The sequence below is a fragment of the Halictus rubicundus genome, chromosome 9 (genome assembly GCF_050948215.1).
Source record: "Halictus rubicundus isolate RS-2024b chromosome 9, iyHalRubi1_principal, whole genome shotgun sequence".
Taxonomy (NCBI): domain Eukaryota; kingdom Metazoa; phylum Arthropoda; class Insecta; order Hymenoptera; family Halictidae; genus Halictus; species Halictus rubicundus.
The window spans coordinates 15179966-15201288 of record NC_135157.1 but is presented as its reverse complement, the minus strand read 5'-3'; the positions used below and the strand labels follow the sequence as shown (position 1 = coordinate 15201288).

The following is a 21323-nucleotide window of genomic DNA, read 5'->3' as shown; positions in this document are numbered from 1 at the left end:
AAGCGGTTCCGCGCGTGATGACAATGAGTTTCGTCCCCGAAAACTCGGCCATAGAAATAAAAATAGCAGCATCTAAATGAAATAAAAATTACATCCACGACAACTCGGTAGCGCGAACAAATCGAAGAAAAGCAACATCCACCAAAACTAAAAACACATAAAATAAAAATAATATTCTCAACAAGTCTGCGGTACAAATAGAAATGCAAATACTGGTCTAAAAAAGCAAATAGAATTTAATGCTACACTCTGCCGGGCGGTTCGCAAAATTTCCAAACTGGAACGGCGCAACCTGTGCAACGATGTTCAAGCAAATAGTTGCGATTCGTGCATCGAAGTCTCCGAACCGGCCTGAACTCGCTAATATGAACAAGGACGTTAACCTAATGAAAACACGGTAGCGGGAATCCCAAGATTTCGGAACAGGATTCGAATCCCTAAGCAGAGAGAGGGAGAGAGAGAGAGAGGGAGAGGAAGAGGAGAGAGTCAGAGGGAACTGCGAAACAGATTTTCCTAGTTGCTTCTTGTTTCCTCGTGAAAATCCTCGAGGCCGTTACGCCGGTAACGATGAGCCCTGTTACGAAGGGCTGTTACCACCACGTGCTGCCATAATATCGAGCAAAAGTTTGCCTGGCCAGCGGGAGAAAATAATTTGATACGACTCGGCTTGTTGCGACTTGAACGCGCAGGTGGAACGACCAAGCAATTGCCGGCCCTTCGGAGAACAATTACGATGACGCGTCCGCACTGGCTTACGGCAATTAAGCCCGGGCCCATATACTTCGGGCAACTCCGTTATTGTTCCTGAAATCGCCGAATTCGCTGTCTAGGACGGACTGGATCCTGCAACAGATCTCAGAACACAATTTCAATTTAATATTTGTGTTTACGTCAGTATAAATGCTTGCTGAAGGCAGTAAAAATTGTAAAATTGACCAATTTTTTGGCCTTCATCGTCGATAAAATTAAGTATACAATTTTTGTTGTTCTGTTTTCTAGTACGGATAACAATGTAAATTAATATCAAATTTTTTAATCCGGCGATTTACGTTCGATTCGATAAGATAAGATGGGCAAGATTTTCAGTAACGATAGATTATGCAATCGGTTGACGCCACGTTGAAGGCCACGGTATCAAATGGTATCTCGCATGTATTTCCCGACAATTTGTTTACTGAAAATATAATGCTGTGAATAATACGAATTTCAATGAAAAATAGGTCAAAGAGGGGTTGTAGGTCTTAAGTCGTTGGTGGAACTATTTCTGGGAATAATTTTTTACCAAGCTGTCGATTTCGTGCAGTTTCAGGCCAGTCAGTTTGGTTGAGTAAAAATTAGGTTGGACAAGGTTGCAGGTTAAAAAAATTGTACGCGCAGAGGGAAGACGTCAAATATTTAGCCGGAGCGTTTCCCGAGTTTCAAAGTGAAGGAGGAGCAGGGTGCCTGTTTGTTAGCGAGTGCTCAGGGGCGGGAAGTGTGCACGCGGCGGACCTGAAAGGTCGCAGGAGTGGATAAATCTTTTTGTTCGTCCGTCGGCGCGACTCGAGTGACGTAATATCATTTAGAATTTATATTACCGAGTTCATCCTGCAGCCGCCCTCCAGCCGCTTCCGTCGCTCACCCTCATCCCCCCGGGCTCGCGTCCCTCTGTACCTTACGAAAGGGAAGGGTGGAACAGCCGCGAAATTACGTTAAACCCTCGCGAGATACGGCACTCCGGTACGAGGGACCTGAAAACCTGCAACTTCCGGCTTCTATACCCTGAAGAAAAACCGAAACACGCCCGGTTCTTCTCCGCAAACAACCGACGCGCGACTGACGTGACGTCGTTTCGACCAGTAACCATTACCACCCATGGCGTCCGAAAACCGATAAGATCGAATTTGATATCCGACAGATTATCGACTCAGCAAATGAATTTTGCACCTAGCTCTTGATCTTGGTCTTCCCCAGAGGTTGTTTGCGACATGTTTTTATGCAACTCAAACCTTGTTTATCGAATGTTGCGTTAATCTGATCGAGCACAAACGAAATCCGTATATAAAGCGGACCCTGAGGACGAGCTAGCATCAATCAGTCGAGTTCACTGACAGCAGCAACATGGTAAGTGAACTCACCGACTTTTTCAATTGTTGAAGACCTCGAACATTGGAATTTCGGGTTAGAATATTCAGGGCTGTTTTACTTGACGAATTAATTAAATATTGAGCCGAGTCTGATCTTTCCTGTTTTAATTTTTCTTTAATGTTCTTTTTTCTTCTATTTGATGTTCCTTTATAATATTTGGTAAAATTTCCATTTTTTGTATGGGAACATCAAAGGTGTACAACACCAAAAGAAATGTCTTTAATCAAGTTGGAAACGATGATGATTTTAATACACACACCGAAGCACGTTGCAGACTCAATCCGGCAACTGTAAACACGCAAACTGGCAACCATAAACTCGCAAACTCTTCGATACAGCTAGAAGCAACCGCTTTGAACAGCTTTTACACTTATTCCATTAGGGATGGGGATCACTTTCATCTTCGGTCGAATAATTTAATCGCCCCCGAAACTTTTCCCGTGTATCAAATATTCATCCCCCATCGCAAACACGGGTCAGACCCGCGAAATTGCATTCGAGTTCCGCTTTCTCCTGCGTGAGTCTCGAGCTAAATGCCACTTATGGCTCCGTAGACGATGTTCGTTCTGACAGGCTCGTCCGCGCCACTGTTAGGACAAAAATAAGTAGTCGGTAGTCAGTAGTCTTTATCCGGTTATAACGTCATGATAAAAGATGATACGGTGATCTATCATAGCTTATCTTAAAGACTGAACCCTACCCTTTACACCGTCTCCAAAAAATTCACTGTACAATTTTTCCTTGCAGTTTTATTGCATAAAAAGTGCACCGTTGGCAGTTATTGTAAAAATTGTTCAGATTCAAACACCAATAATCAAAAAAATTGTTTGCAGACTAGAAAACCCCTGGAATTTAAAGAATAAAGTATTGCCTTTACAACGAGTCGAAAAAAATCGTCATGCGATTAGCATTAATTTTGCCATATTTCCTTTATTGCCTACATCACAGTTTCAGTGTGCAATTTAGGCTTCCAGCTCATTTTAACCCAATGTCTCGATCACATCACCTAGCTCTCGAGTCATTGAAACATTTTTCCTCCGCTGAAATTGCTAATATTTCAACACAGAACCAAATAAATAAACAAATTGTGCTTATGACTTGCAGATGAAATTCGTCTTCGCAGCCTTGGCCGTCCTGGCCGTGTCCACCCCCATAAACGCCTACGAGCTTCCTCGCGTGGGCAGCGGGGCGTTGGCTGACACTCTTCAGGACTTCGTGGACTTGATCCCCTTCGACAAGATCGTCACGATCATCGTGCGATACCTCGCCGAAGACAGAGAGTTCGGTACCCTCGTGACCTACCTGAAATCCGAAGAATTCAAGTCCCTGATCCGCGACACTGAGGCTCTTCCGGAAGTTGTGGACCTGCTTAACTACATCCAGAGGGGTGGCCTTGACGTTTACCACCTGGTGAACAAGCTGAACAAGTTCCTGGGTCTCCCCAACATGAAGGCACCCAACACCTTCCAGGTCTACGTCACCGGAGGAATCCGTGGTTTCTTGGACGACGTTGAAGCCCTCATCCCAGTTCCGAAGCTGAAGGCCCTCTACAAACAGAAGATGTCCACCTCCAAGATCTTCGCTGACCTGATGGCAAGGCTCAGGTCCCCTGACATGCAGAAGATCACGAACGCTGTCGTTGCCAACCCCAACCTCACTGCCATCCTCCAGAAGGCTGAGAAAGCTGGCATTGACAACAAGGCTGTCGTCGAGTTCCTGGAGAGATTCCTTGGCATCAAGATCCCCATTGATGTTTAACAAATTTTTATGCAGTTTTGATTAAGAGATGTTCAATTATTTTTTTTTTTATGATTTTATACTGTTTTTAATTTCCTACAATAAAGATGCATACATGTAATTTGATCTTTGGTTGATTGCCCCTGATAATGTGTGCTGTGTGTGTCTCATCGGATAAGATTTGTTCAGATTATAGTGAGATATGTGGTATGATCGATATGATCGTGATTATTAGACTACGGATGTTTATGCAATTTAAAATTTTTATATAGACAAAGAAGGAAGGGAAATGAAATAAAATTTTCAGCGGTAATAGTCTTCGTAAATCCAAAATAAATAAATAAATAAAAGAATTCTGAATTCTATCGAATTTTATATTTTAGGATTCTTCTTTGGAAAATTTTTTGAAAATTGTCTAGTGATTAAATTGCGAATCTTTACGCAAAGTAAAATTGTTCGCGTTAATTATAAGAAATAAAGTTCAAATAAAAATTTCTTTCTTCCTGTATTAATTTTAATAAGCTGAAGCAAATGCAGTGACATTTTTAATTTCTTTTGATCGGTTTACTGTTTTAAATTGCATCTACTCATTTTCGTCGTAAATGCATAAAATCCGCAGTCTAATGGTGATGATTGAGGAATTGTTTCATGATGGAGTGGATTAATCTTTTATTTTGGTCAAGAGAACGAGAGATTAGGGGAATTAAAGACTGCATAAGATTGCATCTTATGGTAATGATTTGGGAAAATACAATTAGTGACTGCTTAATGAAAAGTTGTCAAAGTTTCTCATACTTTTATTATAAATATTTAAAATTCATAGTCTGTTTATTACCTCAACCTTCTTGCAGTTATTAGGTCCCAATCTCACTTGATGCAATCTAATCACGTTCAATAAATCACAATAAAAATTAATTTTCATATCTGCAGATCTTCAAGATATTTTTCTCGAAATTCACTTTGTTTTATTTCATCCTGAATAAATGAGCAACGTGTAATTAATTTTTACTGATAAAGTGGCGTATATTACTCTACCCAATCGACCTGTTTCAACCCTCCTTATGTTATGCCGGGGTCATTGGTGACCCGTCGCGGTGGCGATAAGCTCGAGCGACCGGCAATACGTGCAATTTGTATTCTGATATAAGACGACGCTTTTTATTTCGAAATAAGAAAATCTCTATCCCCTCTTCTCCTTCTTCATCCGAAATACGACGATAGCCGGTCCCGAGTCATCGCCTTATGTCCGAGGAGTATTAATAAATGTTAAATTAATCACTAAAAAAGGGCTCATTTTAAAGGGCAGAATCTGTACTTTGTAGTAGAAAGAGAGTAGGATTAAAAATTTAATTGTTTAAGAAACAGGAGCTGCTGAAGCACTTACCTGTCACAAATGAATGCAATTGTTCCTAACAACTTCCAATCAGCAAGAAATTTGCATTTTAATTAATGTACGTAATAACTGAAAATTTCGAGTAGCATCTTTTTAGTGATCGCATGAGTAAACTATCTGATTACTTTGCAAAAACACGACGACTAATTAATTTATCAATCGATAGAATGTCGGATACCATATCGTCATCGGAAACCTAATTTAATATTGTACTAACATGATAAGAAATTAAACATTACATTTGGTTTATTGCATGCTGTGAAGTGTATCATTACCGATTATTGCGTCCCAGGTGAACAATAACCGTGACAAGATACCGATGATGATCAATATTTTCAGTGAAAAGTCGCAGTTGTAAACTATTTTACAGCTTCTCACTATACTATGGTATGTCTGTCCCGTTTGTTACATAGGCCGTAACCGCAAGCACTATCGAACAAAATTGTAACAGTGAATGCACAAAAATGCCCGTAATTTATTTATCAATTTAGAGATACCAGGGACCATAAATTTTCCCGGTGTGAGGCCATAGCACGAAACATTTTGACAGGATCCCGCTATAATATACTTCTCTCGCTTATTACACAGGCACGTAATCGCGTTCACTATCAAGTGGGTTGGTCAATAAACAATTCAGTATAAATATTGCAATTTAAATAGAATAGAATCGAATAGAATTGCGGTACGAGTAGAATCAAATAAGCATCGGATTAAAAACGGCAAATTCAAACTGATATGAAGTGATTTGATGTTATCATTTACCAATTAAATGACGTGTAGAATGATCCAACGTTTCTTTGAATACTTCACCACAGGTGGGACAAGTTACTGAACGATAATGCCTGCAAAAGGTGATTAATAATCAATCTCATCTTTTAGCCAGGTGCACACTTCTAATCTTATCTGTTTTCGAATGGAGAGGAAATTCCAGGTGTTGCTCTCACATGTCAGATATCGTTTAGTATATAAAACACCGGCACCTAATTCGGAACATCATTAGTATCCCTTACCGGAGCAGCCAAGGTAAGTCAATACAACAATAACCATGTTCCATCAATTGCCATTCTTATTCTGACTTTATTTCTAAAAATCGTTCACTTATTTGGCCATTCATTTCTTACTTGGGCATTCATTTATTATTTATTTGTTCATCTGCAATTTATTTCTGAACTGAACTGTTTGAAATTTCTTCATTTTATTGGACGTCGATACATTAGCATTTTGAAATTTATAATTTCATCTTTAAACATTATTTATTCGTTCATTTACCTGTTCACTTCTTATTTATATCTGAATTGAACTGTCTAAAATTTTTTTCATTGACCACTGACAGCAACATTTTTGAATTTATACTTGCCCCACATTTAAAAATTATTTATTCGTATATTTCTCATTCATCTATACATTTATTATTTATTTCTGAACCGAACTGTTTTAAACTAACTTTGTTTTATCGGACAGATTTATTGAGTACATTTCGTAATGTATACTGGCCTGGCTTAAAAATTTATTCATTTATTTCTCATGTACTTATTAATTTATTTCTGTACTGAACTGTTTTAAATTTCTATCTTTTTCTGTGGACCACTCCTAATCATTCCCCACCTTCAGTCAAGTGTTTTTTATTTCTTACTTAACCATCCAACCACAACCATCCAAATTTTTTACCAGAATCTCTAGCCTCCAAGCCATTGTCCACAGCAATCTGTATCAATCTCTCAATCGTCATCAATAAAAATTTGTACCACTTGCCCACCATTTGAAATCCAACTTCTGCTCAACAGATGAGAATCCAGCTAGCAGCCCTCACCGCTTTGCTCGCGCTCGCCTCGAGCAGCGCGTTGCCCGCTTTCGGCCAAGGTCCCCTCTACGACGACGTGATGTACTTCATGGACATGGTCCCGATTCAGCAGATCGGAGTGATCACCTTGAAGTACGCAGCCCAAGACCGTGAATTCCAGGAACTGTTGCGCTACGTGAAGGGCGCCGAATTCAAACAGATGGTTCAGGAACTCGAGGCCATCCCCGAGTACCACAACTTTGCCACCTACATGCAGAAGAACGGAGTCTACCTGGTCGACATGACCAACAAGCTGAACGAACGGTTGGGTCTGCCGAATTTCACCCCAATGGACCTGTACAGGACGAACGGCCTGAAAGGCTACTGGGAGGAGGTCAAGGCTAAGGTGTCCTACGACCAGTTCATCCACGGCTACGTCTACAAGATGAGGACCTCCTCGGCTTTCCGCGGATTCGTCGCCCACCTGAAGTCCGACAACCACCAGAAATTCGTGAACAAGATGTACTCGAACCAGAAGTACCTGAACTTCCGCAACATGGTCAGCAGCAGAGGCATCGACGTAGCCCTGATCGAGGACATCATCTACACCGTTCTCGGCATCGAGTTCCCCGCGCTGAAGAACTTCGAGGTCGCCACTTTCTCCAACCCTGAACTCGGCAAGGACATCAAAGACTTCCTCAACCTCCTGGACATGAACAAGATCATGGAGATCGTGATATCCTACATGGACGACGACCAGATACAGACCGCCTTCGAGTACATTTACAGCGAAGAGTTCCACGTCCTCGTTCGTCAAGTCGAGGCCATGAAGGAATACCAAGAGCTCGTTCTCTACCTTGAAGACGCTGGTCTCGATATGTTCGGACTCTTGCAGAGAGTCCACAAGCTTTTCGGCATGGAGGACTACGTCCCACCCAAACCCCAATTATACTACGAAACCACCTTCGTCAACAAGGGTGGAATCAAGAAGCTGGTCGATGACGTGATCGCTGTTCTACCCCGGGACAAGATCAAGGCTCTCTACTACGAGAAGATGGCTAACTCACCCGCCTTCAAGAACTTCATGCAGAAGATCCGATCCGAGGATTTCAAGCACATTGTGAACCTGGTGTACAGCTCGCCTGTTTTCCGCGAGATGAGGGCCAAGGTCATCGCCGCTGGCATCGATCTCGCACCGATCAAGGAGCTCATCAAGCAGCTCATCGGCTACGATCTTCCCGATGTGCCAATGTACTAAGGATCCCGCTTGGAAATTAATACGCGACTTGGATACCGACACTCTGCCTTACCGCTGTGAAATTATTTCGATAAATTATGTACAGTTTTTAATAAATTTGAAAGATTCAAAGTATTCTGCTCTGTTCTTCTGTACCTGTCTCCTTTTGAGTGCCTCGTTTGGTCGATCCATTTTGATAAAATTCAGTATGGGATCACTATCACATTTTGCAATAGATATTATTAATATTTTGGGTCCATTTCGAAGAATAATGCTGCTATCTTCATATGATAATTTTTTTCCTAAAAATCCCTTACTACCTGAAAATGCGCGAGTTTTTCCAATCAAATTCAAACATATGTGCGGAGCTTCAAAAATTTTTCCCGGGAATAAAACTACAACGAAATTACATATTAACGTTTCCCCTTTACAGTGGGACCAAAACATTTGATGTACGACTTTTGATTGCGCTTCGAATGAACAGTGTGTCAGTATGTATAGGTGCAGCGCACATTGGACATATTTAGACATCTGTGTGGAATTCAAAAAATTTTTCCTCGATTGAAATTTCCTCTTTACAGTGAATCCAAACAAATTGGAGTACAAAACTCGTATAAAAAATCCCATAGCTGAAAATAGTATTAATGAAATTAATGAAAAATTTGTTTCTATTTCATGGAGATTAAAATCAGAAGAGATTTCAGACCGTTTTACTTTGTACACCGTCGAACAATCGGAAACGCGAGAGAATTCGATTATCAATCAAAGAACGTTTGACAAAGTCCGTCCGGAAACCGCGCGGCACCTTCGTCGTTCAAATCAAACGGAATATGGTGCACCGTCGATTCCCGGCTATAGTGATCAATTCCGCGCGCCATTGGGGACCGGCACGGCGCGGCGCTTCGTTAACGCGTCGAAAGTTTCGTCGATCAAACGAGAAAGCAAAGGGGCGCCGCGTGCGTCGAATGGCCGGCGGTGCTCGCGGCCATTCAATAAATAAAAGAGGACGGGGCTCGAGCACGTGGCGCTTACTTTTAAAAGGAAATCGAGGGGCTGTCTTAACCGGCGCGTCTTCCTCGTGGGGGTGGAAGAGGAACGAGGAACAATGGGGGTGAAACGAGTCGACGCCGCGCCGTCGCTCCCTAATTAAAATTGTTACAATTTAATAAGCCTCGGAGCTCGTAACGGAAAGTCGTCGGAACCTCTCTACCATTCTGCACGTGGAGGCAACGATTTTCAATACGTATATTTTTAATGTGAATAATAATCGAAATGTATCATCTTGCACATCGAGGCATACAGGGATCAATTTGTACTACGTGTTTTAAATATACGTAAATAACAATTTAAATGTTCTGTATCATTTTGCACATCGAGGCTCACATGGAGCAATCTGTGCTACGTATATTTCTCATGTAAATAATAATCGGAAAGTCCTGTATTACTTTGCATGTCGAGGCTTACGCTGTATTGGAACTTATCGATGCATTATTGACACATTGCATCGAATACGGAAAAAAGAGATCGATAGACCGTTTTGGATCGAGCGTGGCAAGCGAGCGAGGAACTGTGGGAAGGGGGAAGGGTCGGCGGCGTCTCTAATTAAAATAGTTGCAATTTAATAAGCCTCGTAGCTCGGTGCCGTAATGGAAAGTCATGGGAAGCAGGCCGAGATCCGGTAACACCGATAAATGGAAGCCGAATGATCGAGTGAAACGGGAAATCCCGCTGAGAAATGTCTTACACGAAGCAAGAAAAATCGGACGGGAGCGTGTCGGGGGTTGGGTGCTCGACTCGACGATGGCTGGGTGGAACGGAAGAGCCGAGGAAGCTAGATAACAGGAAAAAAGAAAGGCCGAGGCATGAACTCCGCGAGCGAAGCTGCGCAACAGAAAACAAAAAGAGCTGTCTTCGCAGTCTGTCAAACTTTCCGACCTCCGCTCGGCTGCCCGCGCAACTCCGCCGCGCGAGTTAATCGAGTCTGCGGAGATAGTTTATGAAGTCGATGGATAATTACGGTCGTTGACCAGCGAATTAGGGGCGCTCGATTTTTTGGGTGTGGTTCCGATCTTTGAAAGTGACCGGAGAAGCGACTGTGATAGGAAAATCATGGATTTTTCCGCATTTGTCGCATTTTTGGAAAATCTTGGAACTTGGAACACCTGTGAAGTCAATAAAAAATTCTTCTGCCATGAACTTGTAGATTGAAGTTTCCTCTGTACAGAGACCCCTAAAAAATTTATGCACGATTTTTTTTCGGTGTTTTATTGAGCTTCGAATGAGAGGTGTACCGCCTTAAATTTTGAATCGATACATATCGATAAATTCCTACTGATTATATCGATATGAATGATCGATAATCACTAGATAAGCTTATCGATATGTTTTGAATGATATATCGATAGATTATCGATAATTTTGTAAATGATAGATCGATATGTTTGAATTATGTATCGATAAATCACCGATAACTTTTTAAACGATATATCGATACAGTATCGATTATTTTCTAAACGATATATCGATTTTGTGAAATGTATCGATAAACAATCGATAATTCCTGGGACGATATATCGATAAATTATCGATAATTTCTTAGTCGATTTCGACATTGATAGATTTCGATACAATTTATCGATAATATCACGATATTGGATAGTACACAGTGTGTAACAATAACATTATAAGGAGCTAATGAACTTAATATCATTTGTAGATCAGGTAGAAAATCGTGAGCCAAAAAATAATATACAATTTTTATTAACATATGAAAAATAACATATCACCCCGCGAATTAATATAGAAATTTTCGACTTAATAATATTGATATTCGGGAAATGCTGTAGGTATGTAGATATTGCGATTACTGCGTTTCGGAAACAAATTCGTTGTAAATTACTCATTAAGTAAAATTCCTAAAGTCCACGATGAACGATGATAAAGTAATTCGCGATGATCAAGACCGATGTCGCCACTCAGGTGTCCATCACACCGCACTCAACTCGCAAACGCGTGTAGCTGATAATGACTTGACGGCGATGGCCACGTCCGCCGTTAATTCGCAGTTCGTCAATTAAAATTTTATCTTCACGCGACAACAGCGTTCAAACGATGACGGAAATTTCAATTAAAATTTTATCTGTACGCGAACAAAGCCTTGCGCAACGGTGACCGAAATTTCCATGACGCTACGTGCGACCGAAGGTTGCAATTATTAACAATCGCTTTACTAACTTCAAAGTACACCGCTACATAGATCCCGGTTTCCTCAAATTCCCCTAACTCTCCAACAAAAACGTGTTATAACACAAAATCACTGAACAATATTTCATATTTTATATGAATAATAATGTTAATTTCCATTCATTTCGATTTGTACTTGCAGAAAATGATCCTATAAACAACAAGGAAAAACATTTATGATCGCAAGGATTTTTTCAGATAACTAAATAAATTGTTCCTTTGTCTCTGTTTGTGCAAAAATGTCCATAAAAATCGATGTCTACATAAATTAGTATCTTAACAATTTTACTACCAAAAAAAAATTGTCAACTACAGCAAAAAATATCGTATTCGTAATTTTCTGATTACGTAAGAGCTGACGTAGAATTTTTTCTTGATCCACAAGTAACCGGCTGTCACTGGTAATCATCGTTTCATCGCCGTATATACACTATGATCACCATGATACTCTAAACGTAATGGAACAGAAAAGGTCGCTTCTGATGAGCACGGAGATACATGGCACCCCTCGAGAGATTAAGATTACGATTAAAAAATGTCTCGATTCTGGTAGATAACGTCGCGATCGTTGCTGATACACGTATCATCTGTAGTTCCATAGTTCTAAAGTTCTAAAGTTCTATAGTTCTATAGTTCTAAAGAATCTATAGATATAGAAATTCTTATCTGGACCATGACGATTACAGCAGGGTATGCTGAAAGAGGCAACGGCCTTGGAAAAGGCATTTCTTTATGAAAATGGACAACATTTTCGCGACAGCATCTTTGATGTTGAAAACGAAATATTTTAGAAGGGAACGAGGACATAGGCAATTGTTAAGTTCTCAAAAATTTATTTTCGCATACAATATATAAAATCCACGATAGAAAATAACACGTTACCATTGACTAATTGCTACGAACAACATGGGCGGCAAGGATGACAGGATACGCTATTCCGAAGCTGTCTTTTGGAACGCCAGCTTGGTGAGCGTCCTCCATCAGCTTCGCAAGATTTGGATTCCCAAGAATTCTCAAGACCAATAACATGTTCTGAGGCGACTGTACCTGTTTGACAAGATCTCTGATCACAGCGGAAGACTTCTGCTTCTCTGCAAGCAGTTGCTTCAACTGATTTATTGGTACAACAGCGGTCAGGTCCTCCACGAGACCTTGGGCTCCTCCGGTGATCTTGGGATAGGCGGATAGGGGACTGATAGGACCGAGAGGGCTGATAGGGTTCAGTCGAACGGATTTGTTCAGTTTGTTCAGCAGAAGGTAGATGTCGAGGCCAGCCTTCTGGACGTAGTTCGCCAGCTTCTTGAATTGACGGATTGCCTCGACTTCTTTGATGAACTGGGCCGAGACATCCGATGATGCCAGTTCTAGAAGAGCTTGAATCTGCTCGTCTTCAGCGATGTACGCCCTGATGATCTGGATAACATCATCCAGTGGCACGAGGTCCACGAACTCTTGCGCTTCACTGGCGAGTGCGCCCGAGCCTGCAGCTGGGACCTGGTATGCACTCGAGGGGCTAGCTACAGCCAAGAGTGCTATGGCGGCAAGTGCGAGCTTCATCTGCGAGATAAATTTCAATTTATTGTTTAGCTACGTTTAGCTACGTTATTACGACAGCCTAATTCTAATCTAAGCCTAATCATCGGGTCCCGGCTGTGACACAGATCGTGTAGGAGGGCATAGGCGAACTGACTAAGATCGTGTAGCTCCGGCTTAGATCAAGACTTTGCTGTATTCTGATCCAGAATCTAGAGGTAAGGAATAACATTCTCATTTACCGGGTTCTGAAGTCCAAGGAGTGATTTTGATCTAAAACATTTTAGGTATTGCTGCAATAAAAGCTACTTGTCCACTCACCTTTTGTCTTTTGAATTTCCAGTTGCTGGTGCTGAAGAGAACATAGGACATGATGCCTTGATGAAGGTTTATATACCCTTTTGATTTATCACGGAATTAAGACGATTAGATAGAGAGCAATGTTTCTATGTGTTATGCCACAATCTAGCCTCTCTCGAATAGCAGGAAAATTTTTGTTTTCGCAGAGAAGCTGTAGGAATTACCCGGACAATGATAAGAGAGGCTTTATTTTTTTACATCGGATCAATACAAATAATGAAAATATTATCGCTGATGCGATACAGGGTATTGGAACAGATAAACAAAAAGCATGAGCTGTTTTTATAGTCCCACTTCTTGAAAAATACCGTTGCAATCTTCATGGAAATTTTGCAGACGAGTTTTTAAAAAATTGCATCGTTTCATTGTATTCCAATGAACGAACATACGAGGTACGTGCACTGCTAATCTAAAATGATTACCGTTCCTTCCAGCCAGCAAAAGCAATTTTTCCTACATCTTTATTTTTACGAGATCATCTACAAAATCAAGTACACAAAATATTTTATATTAAGTTTGCAGCTTTAGCAAGGCAGCAGAGTCTGCGTCAGATAAAAGTGGAGGTCCTTCAGCAACTCCCCGGCGAATGCAACTTCAAGACCGCTCTCCTCAGCCCAGAAATAATGATGATGCATCATCCTGTTGTGTCTGAGCGCGTTACAGAGGTCGTCGAACTCATTCGACTTCAGCATCGTCAACAGCCTACGAAAACTGCCGGAGTACCTGACCTTCTGCTTCAGCAGCTCGTTCAGCTCGTTCAGCGGTATAGTGTGGAGGATTTTATCGATCATCACTGTCAACCCTCCGGTCGCCACGTCCTTGTTGTTCCTGACGTACCTCGGCGCCATTTTCCAAGTAACCTGAAGCTTCTTCGACCAGTAGTCCACGTCCAATCCGTTCTTCATCAGAAAAAGAAGTATACGATTCACCTGGGACATGCTCTGCAGCTCTCTGATCAAGAATCGTTTGTGGTCGTTGATGAAGCTGACAGTTTCCCCGATCTGTTTGTCATACTTCATGTATCGCTCGACGATCTCCTGGATGTCGTTCTGAGGCACGAACGCTAGGATGTCCCACAGGTCCTCGTCCAAGGAGCTGTTGTCCTTCAATGGTGGTTGGTTCACTAGATCAATCTCGTCAGACCGGTGACCCATTCGATAGGCTAGGAAACTGATCAGCGCCACCGAGGCTGCGGCGAACGCGCTCATTATTAATATTTGTGGATTCATTGCTGTCAATTTTCTGTCGTCGGGGCTATATCGAAGTCATTGTGCTGGGATTCGGAGGATCTGAACTAGCTGGCCATTATGGTCGAGAAGTATTTTCAGGGTTCACCTGGAAGAAGACGATGAAAGAGATGATTAGAGAAAATTTGAGAAAATCGTGACCATCAGGATTTTTCCCTAAAAATTAAAGAAAATATTGAAATTGTTATTTACTGTCTTTCGTGTATACGAGCAGCGAGATATTAAGTAACGACGCGAATTTCCCGCGCCATTGTGCGCCAGCGAACGCTTCCGTAGGGCTTCAGAAACGCCGAACGAAACCCTGTAGTAGGTTATGGCAGTCGAAAGAACTTTCCCCAAAGAGGAACGTCTCGCTCCTGGAAAGGTTGTAACAAGTTTCGAGATTGCGGAGCAGTAATGCCGGTGATAGAATTCGGGTCTGTTGTGTCCTGAGGATTTAGTAGCCTCGAGACAATGGAAACTTTAATCGCATTTTGATTTTCGCGAGGAACGCGAAGTAAACTCGGTCCGAGACATTTTCAAACTGCGCTGCATTCACGGCCCTTGCGAAAGAAATAAACAACATTCATTCGATGCAAAACAATGGCTGGGCGTGCGATACAGTGACTGTAGTTCTTTTAACTGTCCCCAAAAAAACATGAAATCCTGGACTCTTCGATAATAAAAATTGTCTACATCAATTACAGGGAACTGGAAATAGAAATAGAAATTTATTTTCTTTCCGATTAGGTTGAAAAGGTTCCCGTAGGTTGAAAATAATATGACAATGTTTTTAACTTAGATTTTAAATGTTATTAATGTTGGACTATTTTGTGTTCCTCCCACTAATTTTGGCACAAATTTATAAAATCCGTAATTGTTACGATATTAAATTGACAGACGTAATGTGATTTAATCATTTTTCCTTAAATTAATATATGGTTAAAAAAATTATTCGACATGTTCCGGAGGTAGAACAGTTATTACAAAGTCTATGCAGCCCTGAAGGTTCGAGTACGAAGTGGATGAAGGATCGAATTCAGAGACAACAAGAAAAGTTGCTGCTGCGTTAAATATTTATTTCATTATTTTCCAGAAAATTGAACAGAAGTTAGTTGAACAAATAATTTGGTTGTTGGACAATTAATGCAGGCTACGAATAACATGAGAAACCAAGAGGACGCTGAATCCATAGGCGAAGTCATTGTCGGAGACTCCAGCTTTATTAGCAGCATTGTGTATGTTAGCCACATGGACGCTCTTGACGGCAACCTCGCCGATTTCCTTGTACTTCGAGGACTGGATTTCAGCGAGAACATCTTTGAACACGGGGGAGTTCTCTTTCTTCTCGTCCAGCAATTCCTGGATCTTCTGCAGAGGCACGACATCCTTCAGGTCGTTCAGGAGACCTGCGACTCCCTTGCCACTGATCGGCTTGTAGGTGTCCAGGGGCGTGATGGGCGCCAAGTTGAGGGCCTTGTTCACAGCGTTGAGTATGCGGTAGATGTCGAGACCGGCCTTCTGAATGTAGTTCGCCAGTAGCTTGAATTCAGGGACTGCTTCTATTTCCTTGACGTAGGCCGCGGTCTCGGAGGACGTGGCAATCTTCAGGACAGCCTGCACCTGCTGATCTTGAGCGATGTAGGCCTTGATGATGCTTACTACCTCGTTCAGCGGGACCAGGTCCACGATGTCCTGCAACTCCTTGGCCAGGGCACCCGAGCCTGAAGCTGGCACCTTCCAGGCGTTCAGGGGGCTGGCAATCGCCAAAAGAGCCAAAGCTGCGAGTACGAATTTCATCTGCGAAAATGAGGTTGCAGAAATTTGTTTGAATTTTGTTAGATGGTAATTTGTAGGATTTTGTGGAGAAATGGTATTGTAGCCCTAAGAGCCTCCAGCTTGCTCGTGGCAGGTCCTACACAGTGTCCTGGTACAACAAATGTGCCTGGCAAATTATGAGGACCAAAGGAATGATAGAAATCAAATGATAGCAAAAGCAAATGTGAAAGAATTTAATTAAATAATTCAATAGCACAAGTCTGAACTGTTTAGTAAATTTTATTTTCATGGCATCTAGACACAATTCTGTAGATACACAATTTGACAATAGAATTAAGTATTGTGTTCCCAACTGATTTTTTTAACATTGAGAAGTATAGAAATTGCAATGGAATTGAATTATAGAGAGGTTCCATAGCCGATCGATGTAGTAAATTATTTTTGCAAATTCCAAAGAACTTGGCGGACTGTTCAGTTCAATTGTTCAGAAATTTTGGAAGTATTGTTTGAATAAATGTTTGGTCACTTACCTTGAGGCTTGAGGAGTTCTCGTCGTTGCTTCTTGAAGAAAGCTGATGCTGACACTGTCGAACATCGTGATTTATATACCGTGAGCCTAATCATATCGAAAGAATTGGATAAGACCTGATTTGATTCGCCGTATTACCTCACACTTGAGGCACCTGTCCATCGTGATGTAATTCATATCGTACAACTTGTGTCAATTAAACGATCGAACAGTAGAGATAATACACATTCGACATGTGCACGACAAATTAAACAAAAATGTCTACACGATAGAATTTTTTCATTTAGACACATTCGTAACTATTGAACGTTGAATGCCGATAACGAAAGGGAGATATATGATCTACAATCTAATATTCTGCCGATGGTGGGATCATTTTATCTTTTAGAAAAAGATCACGAGAATTGAGGAGTACGTGATCGAGAAAAATTTGAAATTGTTGTTAAAGAAATTATAAACAATGCAGACAACTAAATAAATTAATCATGGCTTTTATCCTCGTGTGTTCTACGTGAGTATGAAACGAACAGGTGTTATGTTCTTGGAAATTCTTTATTGTTGTAAGAACTGTCAAAATTGTATCTTAGAATATTTGGAATATAAATTCGGAATCTTATAATTTTTCTGCGAAACCGCAGACCACCACTGAAACTTCAATAATACCTTCAATAATCGGAACAACCTTATCAGAATGGATGCATGATAGAATAATTTCTTTGTCTGAGAAAGAACTTGCTCTTGTAAGGAACGAAAAATAGCTGTTACACTTTTTCGTATGAAATAACAATTTCAACGTATTTCAAGCATGGTGAAATTTTTTGAAGTAACAAATACGTTCTCCCTTTTTTTTTTATTGTTTCGCTCAAAACATCCCTTCTAATCTGTTCTACTTCGTCACGTACAAACTATTAATTCCAAGTAGTTTCACAACATTATCTCTATCCATTCACAATAACAGTCCATACATTTAACATTCATAAACATTGTCAGTGCATTAGAAGATAAAGACAGTATAGATCATCCGGTTTTTGTCACCAACGAAAGAAGTTACACTATGTTCTAAAGAAAATCTCTAATCCAGTAACAATGAATGGAACTTAGAAACTAGAAAATGAAGCTTCGTGGGATTATGATAGGTTTCCAACAACCGTATCACATCCAACAATTTCCTCTGCACAATATATTATAAAGCGCATGCACCCTGTACTGAGCACAATCTTCTTCTAAACCTCAGCCACAACCATCAAGGTAAATATCAACATATTAACTATTTATTGCATTAATTACACTTTCATTATCCCATTATTTACATTTAGATATCGTATACATTTCATTTTTAGATTTGTATAGTTTTCTACAAATATTCTATTGTTAATAATATCAATGGAAATCTATAAATTTTAACATTGCACGCAACTATTCGAGCTTTCAACTTCGAATTTCTAACATTTGATAGAATTGGATTAACCACACAGATTAATTTCAACCCTATATTGCATCCAATTGAATTAAATTGTAAATCATTCGATCTCTTCAAGATCTCATTCAGAACCTAGCCAGCTATTCAAGTCGTTACTACTTTATACAACTAGTAAACAATTGCGAACAACAATCAAGATATATCAACGTCGCCACTGTACAGTCTACCTTCTAATTTAAAATAATAATAATTTAAAATGCTCCTTTCTTTCCAGATGAAATTCGCCGCAACAGTGTTGACACTCCTGGCCCTGGTCGCGAGCCTAACCGCCCACAAGCTGCCAGTCGCAGGTTCAGGAGAGCTGGCTCAGGACTTGCAGGTCACCTGGAGCAGCTTGGACGTCGAGCAATCCCCAGAGCTGGACGCTTTCGTGAAGGACATCGAGGCTTCGTCTGAATTTGCTGCCTTAGCTGACTTCGTGCAGGGAGGTCTGAATGAGACCCTGGCCAGATGCAGTTCCTATACCAAGGACATGTCTGAGACCGAAACCACCGGAGGACTCGCAGGATCCGCAAAGGACTCTGGTGCACCGGGGCCTGCAGGCAAACCGCAGCCTCGGAAGTTTTGTATCAGAATCAAAATCAGAGTCTGTATTTAACATAAATCTGTAATTACATGAATCTGTAACATTGAAATGTATCAATAAATTGTATTCTTGAACTTTATTTTCCTGATGTTACTCTGACCCTCCTGTCAATCCTGAAATATATTTCTTTAAAGATATCCTTTCTATATTAGATTGCTAGCTCATTAGCGTGAAGGAGATTGATTATTTACTCTGTATCATTGCTAGACTGTAGACATCGACAGATTGAGACGAGATAATGTTTACGCGTGTGACAGGTGCGTAACGATGAACCGAACTTTCGATAAAGTGACGCGGAGTGCGATTCTGATCGGTTTCGGGATTGATACCGCGTAACAATCCTATCATATCTGTTTGTTTCCTCTGCACAATATATAAGACGCAGCCACCACATACTCAGCCGAATAGAATCTTCTTCGCATTGACCACGACGCATCTTCAACCATCAGAGTAAATATCAACATGGTAAGTATTTTATTTGATTACATTATTTATAGTTTCGTTAGTCCCTTCAAAATTCGATTCACAAACAATACGAGCTTCCAACTTTGAATTTCTAACATTTGATAGAATTGGATTTATTTCAACCCAATTACTATCGAGCTATTGAACCCATTACTACTTTATACAATTAACACACAATTCCAAGCAACAATCACTCTAGTTCGAACAACTTCATCCACTTAATCCTACTGAACCAAAATTTTCCTTTCTTTCCAGATGAAATTCGCCGCAACGGTATTGTCGCTCCTCGCCCTGGCGACGAGCCTAACCGCCTACAAGCTGCCAGCAGTAGGCTCAGGAGAACTAGCTCGGGACTTGCAGGACATCCTGGACCTGGTCCCCCTCGATAAAGCAGCCAAGATAGTCAGGGCCTATCTGGCCCAGGACAACGAGTTCAGGACCAGTTTGGACATCCTGAAATCCCCAGAGCTGAACGCATTCGTGAGGGATGTCGAGGCTTCGCCTGAACTGGCTGACCTAGCTCAATTCATGCAGGGAGCGGGTCTGGACGCCTATACGTTGTTGAAGGGTCTGAACGAAGCCCTTGCCAGACGCAGTCACTATCCCAGGGACATGTCCGAGACTGAAATCACCGGAGGGCTCGCAGGATTCGCGAAGGACTTTGGTGCTCTGGTGCCTACGAGCTCAGCACAGGCTCTGGTCGATGAAAAGCTCGCTGCCGGAGGTGTCTTCGCCGAATACTTCAGGAAATGTCTCAGTCAGAAGTTCGTCGACTTCTATTTCAAGGCTGGATTGAACGTTCACTTCCAGATCCTGATCAGGGAAGCCCAGTTGAAGAACATTGACAGCACTATGTTCGAACAGCTCTTCCCATACCTACTCGTGATCAGAGTAGTTATGGGTTAGGGAGATTAGGCAGCTTGACGCAGTGGAGAATGTCTTTTTCTTTTCTTTTTGCTGAAATTTTGCTGAAATTAATTGGCGGTTAATTGAAGGAAAAATTGTTTTTGGTTTTGGGGAAAGGGTGAGAATGTTGTTGTTATTTTTGTTGTTGTATTCTGATATGTTTTAATAAACTGTTTTGTTGAACTTTATTTTTCTGGTGTTATTCTGACCCTTCTGTTATTCCTAAAATATTATTATTTTTTAAGATATCCTTCCTGTATTATTGGGTTGCCCGGAAAGTTCGTGCCAATCTTTAAGGGAAACTCAAACGCAGTACATTTAAATGTCGATATACATTTATTGAATTATTATAAGTGCCATTCTGTTCCATAATCTTTCTCCATCTTTCACGCAACTTGCGTTTTTCGATGAAAAACTTTTAAATATTAAATTTTGCATGGAGCTTCACAATGCGGTAATTATATTGTTCTACACCAAACAAATAGTTTACACTACTTTACAGGAATTTCAAGTATATTTTAATTATATTAAATTTTAATTATATTAAATTTTATTATATTCGCTTGCGAGATAAATAAAACAAATACAACTTGTCATCGCGATGCTGACACGTAAGCGATCATTCTCCGATAATAGTGACGTATACAAGCATTTTCGTTATCTCTAAAATCTTGTACGATTACTATCATTGCCCACGCATCGACCCTAACTGTCACTGATAAGACGCGATCACGTACTACTTGCAATTGAATCGTTATCTTGATCAGGTATTGTAGTGGATATCGCTCTCATGTGCTCTTTCTTAGGTCTCGCTGTTCTTCGTTAACCACCCAATAAAAAAGCTTAATGAAGTTATCGCATTAGTGATATATCGTACAGAATTATTGACGAAAGCAAAACTGCTACGCAAATCGTAACTACGCAATTCTGAATGCTTTGAGT

General features: G+C 40.9%; 4 protein-coding genes across 4 annotated transcripts in view; 2 read left to right on the top strand and 2 right to left on the bottom strand.

Moving 5' to 3' along the window:
• The window catches only part of LOC143357061 (uncharacterized), a 434090-nt gene extending 415001 nt beyond the window's left edge, over positions 1–19089 (top strand). The window contains exons 2-3 of the mRNA XM_076793244.1: positions 18176–18192; positions 18639–19089. Coding sequence (XP_076649359.1) covers positions 18639–19022 — 384 coding nt within the window. The 5' untranslated portion in view covers positions 18176–18192 and the 3' untranslated portion in view covers positions 19023–19089. The remainder of the gene's footprint in view (positions 1–18175; positions 18193–18638) is intronic.
• On the top strand, positions 2075–20569 carry LOC143357334 (uncharacterized). The gene is made up of 11 exons (XM_076793745.1): positions 2075–2103; positions 3232–3879; positions 6248–6280; positions 7042–8288; positions 12555–12682; positions 12912–13061; positions 13394–13437; positions 14074–14265; positions 15789–16073; positions 16282–16449; positions 19731–20569. Exons 1-11 carry the CDS (start codon positions 2101–2103, stop codon positions 20379–20381), a joined length of 3549 nt encoding a protein of 1182 aa, XP_076649860.1. The 5' UTR covers positions 2075–2100; the 3' UTR covers positions 20382–20569.
• LOC143357046 (protein G12-like) lies at positions 12339–13437 on the bottom strand. The gene is made up of 2 exons (XM_076793217.1): positions 13372–13437; positions 12339–13074 (listed from the first exon to the last, which is right to left on the bottom strand). Exons 1-2 carry the CDS (start codon positions 13420–13422, stop codon positions 12406–12408), a joined length of 720 nt encoding a protein of 239 aa, XP_076649332.1. The 5' UTR covers positions 13423–13437; the 3' UTR covers positions 12339–12405.
• LOC143357048 (protein G12-like) lies at positions 15695–17047 on the bottom strand. The gene is made up of 2 exons (XM_076793221.1): positions 16946–17047; positions 15695–16436 (listed from the first exon to the last, which is right to left on the bottom strand). Exon 2 carries the CDS (start codon positions 16434–16436, stop codon positions 15780–15782), a length of 657 nt encoding a protein of 218 aa, XP_076649336.1. The 5' UTR covers positions 16946–17047; the 3' UTR covers positions 15695–15779.
• Positions 20570–21323: the final 754 nt, after the last annotated feature.